This window comes from Apus apus, chromosome 10 (genome assembly GCF_020740795.1).
Source record: "Apus apus isolate bApuApu2 chromosome 10, bApuApu2.pri.cur, whole genome shotgun sequence".
Lineage (NCBI taxonomy): Eukaryota > Metazoa > Chordata > Aves > Apodiformes > Apodidae > Apus > Apus apus.
In genome coordinates, this window is record NC_067291.1 from 10,951,699 (window position 1) to 10,962,044 (window position 10,346).

At 37.1% G+C, this 10,346-nt stretch overlaps 1 protein-coding gene across 2 annotated transcripts; it reads left to right on the forward strand.

Annotated features, from left to right (window-relative positions):
• Nucleotides 1-10,134, forward strand: DTWD1 (DTW domain containing 1). 2 transcript variants are annotated; one of them, XM_051628534.1, is made up of 5 exons: nt 1-112; nt 2,303-2,584; nt 3,565-3,708; nt 4,299-4,572; nt 9,202-10,134. In XM_051628534.1, exons 2-5 carry the CDS (start codon nt 2,309-2,311, stop codon nt 9,429-9,431), a joined length of 924 nt encoding a protein of 307 aa, XP_051484494.1. In that variant the 5' UTR covers nt 1-112; nt 2,303-2,308; the 3' UTR covers nt 9,432-10,134. The 2 variants fall into 2 exon arrangements, with proteins under 2 accessions (XP_051484494.1, XP_051484495.1); XM_051628535.1 differs by lacking the exon at nt 1-112 and adding an exon at nt 380-471.
• The last annotated feature ends 212 nt before the right edge of the window (nt 10,135-10,346 follow it).

Here is a 10,346-nt window from a genome sequence, read left to right on the forward strand (position 1 = left end):
GTGAGGGCCGCAGGAGGGCCGGCCTGCTCGCGGCAGCCACTGCCGGCCCGCGGCAGCCACCGCCGGCCCGGGGCAGCCACTGCCGGCCCGGGGTTGCAGCCGAGGCGAGCGGGTGAGCAGCGGCGCGGAGCGGATCTCCCCGCCGGGAAGGCGTCGAGGCCGCAGGGGTGGGGGAAAGGAGGGAGCTCGGCGCGGGGCCGGCCCGCGGTCGGAGGCGACTTTCCGCCCTCAGGAGGCCTCGGTGTCCCCGCGGGGGTTGGGGCCTTTGGGTGCCGCCCCGGCAGAGAGAACTGCTTCGTGATTTTCTGCCAGACGACGCAACAGCAGCGGACGGTGCGGCCTTTCCCAGCGCCCGCTCCAGGCTGCCCTTGGCCCGTCTCGCCACAGAAAGCCCCGGGGCTGTGAGGCGCGGCCGGCAGCCCCGGGCCAGCAGCGGGCAGGCGGCGAGGCCAGCCCGCTCTCTGCTACCTGGTGAGCTTCACACCAAGCCCGAGGGTCGAGTTGTCTCAGAAGTGCAGGTGGGATGCGGAGGGCATTCTCCAGCGGCAGTGACTGACCTGGGTTTTGGAGATTAGGTGTAGATGGACTTGTTCTTTACCGTCTTAAAATTTTCTGTCTGAATCGAGATTTGGATCAAACAAGTTACTTAAACTCCTTTGCTGTCCTTTTAAAGTATCCTGAATGTATATTACTGAAACTTTTTTAACAGCTGTTATTTTGAGACCGCAAAGGTTTTCCTGTGCCCTGAGAGCAGCATATCTTGTTAGTATCAACAATGAAAATTCTTTGGGGTGTCATATTTGAACACCGCAGTGTCATGAGACATTATACTGAAAAGAATCAGTTTGCAGGCTGGGAATGCATGTCAGATTACAGGGCCTTTGGCTCTCCTTGCTTCTTGAGGAAACCTGATAATAGCATGGGTTAATCCCAGATGTAAATTTGCTTTATCTCAGAGAATGCACTATAAAATCTGTATGCACATTAGATTTGGGGGACATTCTTGACCTTTCAACAGTTGGAGCTTGTTGGCAGGGGAGGGGTATCATAGCAGGCATGAGTACTTATTTTTACCAGAAAATAACTAATTTTTCTGGTATTAATTTTATAATTATTTTTTTTTAAGTTAGCTGGTTTGGGTTTTGTAATTTTTCAATTAAATTACACTTGGTTTTATTTAAACAATTAATTTTGGATCACATCTTAGGAATTATTGTTTGTTTGTTTTTGTTAAACATGACTGTTCTATTACATCATTTCACAGGCGTGATCCCTGACATGAAAAAGTAAACCTCAATTAGCTGAAAGTAAATACTGAGAAAGACTTTTTTCATTTTAAGTGATGCAGCACACAGTGCAAAAGGTGATTTGTAACTACTGCAGGCTGGGGCCTGCTTTGAACACCAGAGAGAACCCTGAGTTTATCTAGTCAGGAGGGGCTTCTCCAAAACTGATTGTGTCCATGAGCTTCTGCACACAGCAAAACTAATTCTGTCTGCATCAGGGATGGGCACAGAGTCACATTTCTGATACATACAGAGTAAAGGGTGAAAATGTTATGCCAGCTGCAGAGGGAGAGACAACGTGTCCTGAAGAAAGCCTGAAAACAATCCATCAATGTTATTATATAAATATAAACTTGCAGAATGAGTCTAGACTGTGTCAGCACTTACCATCTGGTATATGGAGCACCAAAGCTGTGCTTTAGCTCTTGAGACTAATTTTTCAGCTTCAAGCCTTGCTCCTGGAAGATTCTGTTTATCTCACAAAGTTCTGTCAGTGGGGATTTCATTCAGGTTGTTTGGTTTCCTCACACACAAGTGCCAGGATAGAGATCTGAATTTCTACAATTATCTTTTCTTTTATGGATTTCCGACCTGTAAACATTTAATTCATTGTCAGTAGTCATGCTGAAGACTAATGGGACTGCTCATCCAGGTAAATGGTGTTTTACCCTCTGCAAGCTTTTAGACACTGATCCTACCAATAGAAAAAAAAATACAATTCTGCAAGAGTTAAGTAAGTGGGATAACTTTTCTTGGTAAAATGATGAATGTGCTCCTATGGGCGTTAAGGATAGATATCTCAAGTTCCTTCTGGCTGTTTCTCTCCTGAAATCTGTTTGGAGTTCTTGGTGCTGTAACACCTGAATCAGATTATTTTATTATATAAGGCAAATACCTTCTTTGATTAGTGTTTTGTTGTTTTTTTTTTTTCAAAATAGGATAGTACAGAGTAATTTCCAATAAAATAGTTAATAGTATATTTTTATTTAACAGCTACAACATATTGTCTGTTTCAGCTAACCATGTCTTTAAATTCATCTACACTTTTAAATGAAGAAAACTCTCAAGAACCAAAAATAAACACTGAATGTTTGGAAAGCTCAGAACTGCAGAGTCTGTCATCGCTTCAAGATAACCCACTTCAGCAACTACAGTTGGCATCACAAGAAGTACTTGAGAAGGCAAAAAAGAGTGGGAGATCAAAATGCCCCCGCTGCAGTAGCTCAAGGATGTTTTATTGTTACACATGCTTTGTTCCTGTTGAAACTGTTCCTACCAAAGAAATTCCGACTGTGAAGGTTAATGTTTCTTACGTTGTTTTTTTAAATAATATTCTTGTGCCTTTTAGTTACAGGTGACAGAGAACAGTCAGTCTCTCACTCTTTGCTTTCCAATTCTTTCTTTATGGACATTCATCTTTAACACAACTATAAATATGGATAAACTACAGTTAGATAAAATTATTATTCTTTTTTGAGGAATTTACATGTGCAAACACTTGACAGTGTTCCAGTCCTCACATAAACATTTATTTATCTACTAGATGAGAAGTCAGTCAGCTTCTCTTGTGAATTACTATGTTCTCAGTTCTTTAAAGTTTCTCTACAGTGCTCATACCTTCATTCTTCAGTTTCTATTAACTCTGGCCAGAACAGAGTATAGTGTGAACAAAAAATATGATTAGTCCATAACCAACAGTGAATTTTGCATAAAATGTGAGCTAAAGGACACTTGTAAATGTCATGGTTGTGTAATTCTGATAACCACCCTTAAAATACAAAGAATGAAAAGTGTAATGCCTTCAGTACTTGGAGAAACAATCAAAGGAGCCTGAGAGACATTTTGCAAAATCAACTAGGAAATAAAATGCATTCTAAAGTCACTCTACTTTGAAAGAATCATGCACTTTGGAAATTTATATTTAGGACCATTGTATTGCTCAAATCAAGAGCATATCTTATTTACCTTATTGATACTCTTTCTAGAAGGTTTTACCACAGCACTGCTGCAGCATTCCAAACTGCCTTCTTTGCACACTTTGGTATTTACACGAACTGAGACAACGTAACACATGCTTCTCCTCACTTGTCTGTAGTTCAGTTCTAAACAACACAAAAATATTAAAATATTAAAACAAAAATACTGTAAAAAAATTCAAATATGTCTTAATTACATACCCATAGGGATTTCTCCTGGATTTTGCATACATTTTTGTACAACTTTGTGCCCATATAATCACAAATATTACTTATTTCTTTTTCTTTCTTTCTCACTGTAGTTACCTTTGAAGATTGACATTATTAAACACCCAAATGAAACAGATGGCAAAAGCACTGCTGTGCATGCTAAGCTCCTGGCACCTGATGATGTTACAATTTATAAATACCCTTGCATTCCAGAATATGAAGACAAAAGACATGAAGTAAGAAATTCTATCTAGATAGCAGGGCTGTGTGCTGTGGGGAGATGCAGAGGGATCTTCTGCATTTGCTCCTGCAGTGGTTCTGCTGGGGGGTAGCAGGAGGAAAGCACACAGTCCAGTCCATCCCATCTTGCTCTCCATAGCTTGAGCCTACAGATGTACAGTGGTTAGAGACTGTCCTCCAAATAGACATAAGGGCAGAAGAAATTATTTCTTCTGATCTAAAATTTGTGAATGGAATTAGAAACTATTCTTTATGGTTTTCCTGCCCCATATACTGAAATGATAAGTGAAATTTTAACTTCATCAGTGCTGACACCAATGTCTTGGCTGAAAAACCTTTTTTACAGAAATACTTGAGTTGGTAGTAGAGGCATAGAGGTGACATTTAATTAAAGATCTCTAGTCTTCAATATTTTAACATAATATTTTATCCTTTTAGATAATAGAATATTTTTAGGATATACTATTTTGTCTTACCCTGACTTTAGTATTAGTTTGTGAGTGGGGACAGAAAATTTCTATTTTTTAATTAAAAATTCCTGGTGTTTTATTCAGTTCTGTTGACACATTTCTTTCTTTTCTTTTAGATAGCACTTATATTTCCTGGCCCCAATTCAGTTTCAGTAAAAGACATTGCTTTCCATCTTCAAAAATACAATAAGAAAGGTGTTTATGATAGAGATGACGACTGCTCCAAAGAGCCATTTCTTAAGCAAGCAAAAATAGAACCTAAAGAAGAAAAAAATCCAAATGAATGCATCTCAGGCAACAGGAATCAAGGCACTAGATTGAAGAAAATAATATTCATTGACAGTACCTGGAATCAAACTAACAAAATAATAACTGATGAACGACTTCAAGGTAAAAAAAAATTTATATTGAGATGTGATTGCTACAGAAATGATTAAGGGAAATGCATGTCTATATAACAGAGCTGAGCATAGTGTAAGTTATAGCTTACCCTGTATCTGAGTACACATGAAAGATTCAACAGCTGTTTCAGTGCTGTAGAAGACTTCCTGAGGCAAAGGCTCCCACTACTTTTCACATCATATTTGTTTTGCAAAGTGGAAAAGCTAGTATTAAGAAAGTGTTTACATTTATTTCTCTCACTTCCCTATTGGAAGAAAGTTCCTCCATCTCACAGAATTGAAGCTGTCATGTTAGACAATAGAACAGTGTTTTGATTGATCTCCGAAGGAAGTCAGAAAGATTCCCTTTGCAGGTTACTATCTGCTTTATCAGGAGACCCAGGGGAGAACTTTTGTACACACTAGTGGCAGACAGACCACTAGAAGATGAAAGAGGGATCTAGGAGATAAAGCAAGGATGTCATGGCTTGGTTTCTTTTTCTAGTAATACTGTTTCATGGCCGTTTCAATGACCTCACTACTTTGCAGACAAAAGGGGAATGCCTGCTTGCCCTCCACACCCTCCCATCTGTGAAAGCAAAACCTTGTAATTCTGCAAAGGGTTTTTGTGTTAGGGTCATTAAAAGAAGTGTACAGTTTTCTAAATAAAACCACAAAAGATAATTTCCTTTGAGATAAAAAGGAGTCTGCAAATACTTGCATTAGTAAAGAGAGTGCACTTAGCTGGGAGGCAGGCTATCAAGTTTGCATGTGATATATATAACCACTTGTGCCTGCTTTGCAATGGACCTTACAAGGAATTCCACAGACTTCTTAAATGCAAGATTAATGTTGCTTTGCTGTCTAGTCAATTTATTAAAGAATCCCACATGTTAGGATAATGTATTGGCTAATTAAAGTCCTGTTACTAAGTATTTAGTTTAACAGAAAACATACTCTATCCAATAAATTTAAGTATTACTGTAAAGATTAGAGTAATTGCATGTTGCAAGTTACTGTAAAGCATTTGGAACTTATTTGTAAAAGATGAATTTGAGAAAAGTAACAGGCAGCCAGGGGAACTGAAGATTTCTATGGAAGCTTATGCAGTATATCAGTCCAAAATTAATTACTGTTGTTACTTTGGAGTTATTGAAGAATGGTTTCCAGTTACTCCCTGTAAATGCTGATCTGGTGGGCTCTTCCCACCTTTCTAGAACTTACCTTTTCCATTTGTGTTCCAGTCCTCTGTTTCCCTGAGCAGCTTTCTGGATTGCTGTAAGGTGTGACTAGTGTCATGCACTCCCTCTTATCCACACTCAGGAGAGAATGTTACCCTCCATACAGAAGGAATAACTGTGCATTCATTGTTTTCCTTAGTGCCTGTCATAAAGGACACAAGTTGTATTAGTGCTCCTTTTAAAGATTGCAGTTTTGCCTTCCATGATGAATGGAGCAAAGTTTCTTTTGTCACAAACTTATGAAATTTTTATGTTGTACACACTTGAAAAAGAGAACTGTTGTCATTTTTCAGTTCAACTACAAATAAAGTATTCCTCATATGAAAGTTCAAAAAGGAGCATTCATAATTCCAAATAAAAAGTAATTGCTGTACTTAGTCAGAAAGATGAGGTTACAGGAAACACTGGTGGAAAGCCAAGAAAACTTTAAGAAAAGCTTTGTGTTTTGTAAGTCTTCATTTATGATGTAGAGAGTAAATTTAGCTAATTGTACTACAAGAAAAAGCAAATGAGTACATCAATCTTAAAAAAAAAAAAAACAATAGCATAGAAAACTTGGGCCAAAAAATACTTCTGTATCTTGGAAAAGTGGTGTAATATATCTTTGGAAAGCAAAACTAAATCAGTTGTGTTAGACAGGAAATATTTGAAAGCTGGTAATGTCTAGGATTGATTACTTCATTAAAAGTGATCACTAGATCAGAAAGGAAACAGTTGCATCTAATGTTAATTATTACTTTCTCATATGAGTAATTAAACTTATTGGCAACATCAACATGGTTGTTACAGAAACAGATTGCTTCAGTATTTTTTCCTGTAAGTTTGATCCGCTTTGTATCAGCCAAATGTCTTATTAGCTTATTCCTTCTCTTGTTCAAGGCTGAATCACACATCTGCTTTAGTAGTTTGGTTTTTTAAGGTTTCTGTGCTTGATTCATTTCCAGAAAAAATTATAGCCTTTGCCTGTGCACAGATAGGACATTTGAGAGCAGTAACTTGATGTTCTCTAAGGCAAACTCCTGTCATCCTCTTTGTCTGACAGATCTCCTACCCTTTTTTCATGTTTTCATCTTTCTTCCCTCAAAATCATACACAGGGGTATGATGCAAAGAAAAGGTGGGAGTTCTGTAATGAGTTCCCACATTCTTTCTAAAATAAGATATGTTGACATGATTCAGGCGACCAGAGCAAAGGCAAGGTGAATCCAAGGCATGTAAACCCCTTCTTCCTCAGCCAGAATCCTTAAGTTACTCATAAAACTTGAGAATCTATAAGATCTGGAAAGGAGCAGAATTCCTGCCTAAAAAAGCATTTTTAAGCTGTTGCCTCTTTAGGAAAATAACAGTATAATCACAATAACAATAGGCAAATTAGTAAGAGTGGGAACTCTTACTAGCTACCATAGGTACCAACCATAATTACTAATTTCTTAAAATTTTCAGCACTAGTATTGAACTAGTGAATCTCCCAGTTCAATATACAAACTACAGGGACAAAATGGGAATGGAAGGTTCAAAGTAAGCAACAGGCTTCAGCACATGTAGACTTTACAACTTAGATACATCTTGTTGATAAGAACTTAGAATCTTCTCTTAGATGTAACAGCAGTGACCAAATATAATCAATACAGGATATTGCAGGTCTGAGCATTTGATTATTATAGGGGAGGGAGAAGAGGGACTATACTGTAGTAATAGGATCTAGTATATCAGGAAAAAATGGAGGCTTAAGGTGAAAGAACTCTCTCAAAGGTATTGTCTGCTGTAAGACACACAGAAGAATGGCTTCACTAAGGAAACTTTGGTTACATTATCTAAACAGATTTAAAGGTAGCTGTATTTCCATTTCACTTGATCTCACATTCATAGAAACACTCCTAAAGAGCTCAAAGTATATAGTTGCTAAAAAAGCAACTACAACACTAAGGAAATCAATGTTTGTTTGGCTGTATAGATACAGATAATAGAAACATGCTCGGTCAACTGTAGCCCTTAACCCCATCTAATATTTTTTTCTTAAAACCTCCCCTACATTTAGTTCACTTCTTTCAGTGTGGATACATCACTGAATTTGATGAAAGTTTTTACTTTGGTCACATTTGAGAGTTCAAGTTTAAGCCTCTTAAGGGAAAGAAGTTTCCTATTACTATTTTGAATACACAGGTATAGGGTTACTAGAGGTAATAGTTACACTACATTATTTTGAGCTTTTAGTTCCAAAATGCCAACAATAACATTTAAATTCACTGATGCAATCTCCTGCTTGGTTTTTTTAAAAAAACACTGTAGAAGAGATTTCTTTTACTTTGCATGATATCATACATTACTAACTGCAAAGTAAACAACTAAATTGATCTTGCAATTACACTAGAAATAATTAAACATAGTTTGAAGTTAAAAAAGTATAGTATTACAACTGCTGGGCTATAAATCAGTTTGTGCTCCTGAATTTGGACCTTATTGAAACTTCTCTGTCCACAACTTCCAAGCAATTCTTAGACTATTTTGTTATTATGGCTCTATTGCCTGTACTAAACCATCCCATGACAAACACTTAGAATCTGATTTTAACATTTAGAAAAAGATAATTTTACAGTCTGATCCTGGTATCATTTGACAGGTGCATAGGCTATTCTTTAAAAAACAACTGTCCACCCTGTTTAAAAAGGTGGTTTTAATTTTTATTAGGTTTGTGCATCTTAAATGTAAAAAAAAAATTAAAAATCAAGATATGTGTGTAAAATTCACCTGAATAATAAAACAGTCGCAGAGACTACAGTAGATAAAAGGTCTTCATATGCCATACAGAGATCAAATTTATTTTTTTAATCTCAACTGGGAATGCTTTTTGTTTCTAATAATATTGATGGCCAGATTCTGTCATACTTACTTCTGAGTAATCCCAGTGAGATGACAGTTACTTAATAAGCATAAATGAAAAGTGTCTGCTCTTAGCAAATACTCCTTAGAGTTCAGCAAAATTAACAGCTGGAGGGATTCTGTTTCACACTACAAAGGTATTAGCTTTGCAAAAGATTAAGTTTATTAATAAATTTTATGAACACTGATAAGTCTTTTTAGGTGTGGGTTTCACTCTTCCCCCTCGAGAGAGACTGCAGTTTATTGAGGGCTAATGAGGCCATATGAATGAAAGGACTGCCTATGAAATTTTAAGTGTAACCTAGAATTTAAAGCACTTTTTCAAATTTCAAAGTGGTCTACAATGGCAGGTAAAAGTATTGCCTCCATTTTACAGATGAAAAATGGAGGTACAGGAAGAGAAATTATTTGCATGCAGGCATCTTAGCAGGCTAGCGGCAAAGTGAGAAAACAAGACTTCTTTGGCATTCCATTCACCAATCCACAGTGTCTAATCTATGTCATCTTTTTTCATGACAGGATTGTTACAAATTGAGTTGAAGACAAGGAAAACTTGCTTTTGGCGTCATCAGAAGGGAAAGCCAGATTCATACCTTTCCACAATAGAAGCCATTTATTATTTCCTTGTGGACTACCACCAGGAGGTTTTGAAAGAGAACTACAAAGGACAATATGATAATCTGCTTTTTTTCTTTTCATTTATGTACACATTGATTAAAAATGCCAGGTGTTGTGCAGGAAAAGAATAAGATGCCTGTAGGTAAGTTAAGCTACACTGTGTTGTGTTTCTTTTGTAATGATACATTGCACAAATGTAATGATTTTTATCTAACTGAAATGTGGAAAGAGATTGTACTCTTAAGAGTGGCTATAGCATTTGTCCAGAAGTAAGCTGCACACATCATGTCCTGCACTGTTGAGGTTGTAGAACTACTTGGATGATCAGCCCGATTAGAACTAATTACTTGAGCACAATTATGCTTTGCTAAATGTTGTAGTGTTTGAACCTGCAGACCTAGAATGCTCATCTCCATGGGAGTATGGAGATGGGAGTGCCCTGCCCCTCTGGCCATAAGGAGCCATCTGTCTAACTGTAAAAACAAATTAGCACGCTAGGTTTTTATTATTAATACTTTGTTTCAGGTGTTTTCTTTGTGTGTTACCCAGTAATCTAGATTTCACTTTCATGACAGCAAAAACGTCTTGAACTGGGGAGTGGGGGGTGCCAATGCAAAACAAAAGGTCACGGTAACTGAACAGAATAGAAAGTATGTACTTTCAAGACCAATTCTGGAAAATTGTTCTAATAATGGAAAAGAGCATCTCTTTAAATATCGTAATATCATGCATTATTTATATATTACATTCACATACTGATGTATACTGATTCTTCTCTACTTCTGGGATAATTTTAGACAACTTCAAATAAATGTATTTAGTTGTGCTATTTTATATTATTTTTGTTATGTATCTTTACAAGCAGAATTATACAAATATATTGATATCATACTAGGGTGTTCTACCCCAAAAAAATCATCTTGGTGAAAATTACAGAAAAAAATGTTTTCCTAGAGGTACAATATAAGATGGATAAATATTTCTGAATACTCTAAAAAAGCATTACTTTAAAAACTGAATCTTGTTGAAATTATGCAGATTGAAAA

What these genes read in the sequence shown, in the direction of transcription:
- DTWD1 (XM_051628534.1), top strand. Translation starts at nt 2,309, where the DNA reads ATGTCTTTAAATTCATCTACACTTTTAAATGAAGAAAACTCTCAAGAA. An exon ending in ATGAAGACAAAAGACATGAA is followed by an intron (nt 3,709 to 4,298) that starts GTAAGAAATTCT and finishes CTTTTCTTTTAG; the next exon opens with ATAGCACTTATATTTCCTGG. An exon ending in AACTGATGAACGACTTCAAG is followed by an intron (nt 4,573 to 9,201) that starts GTAAAAAAAAAT and finishes TTTTCATGACAG; the next exon opens with GATTGTTACAAATTGAGTTG.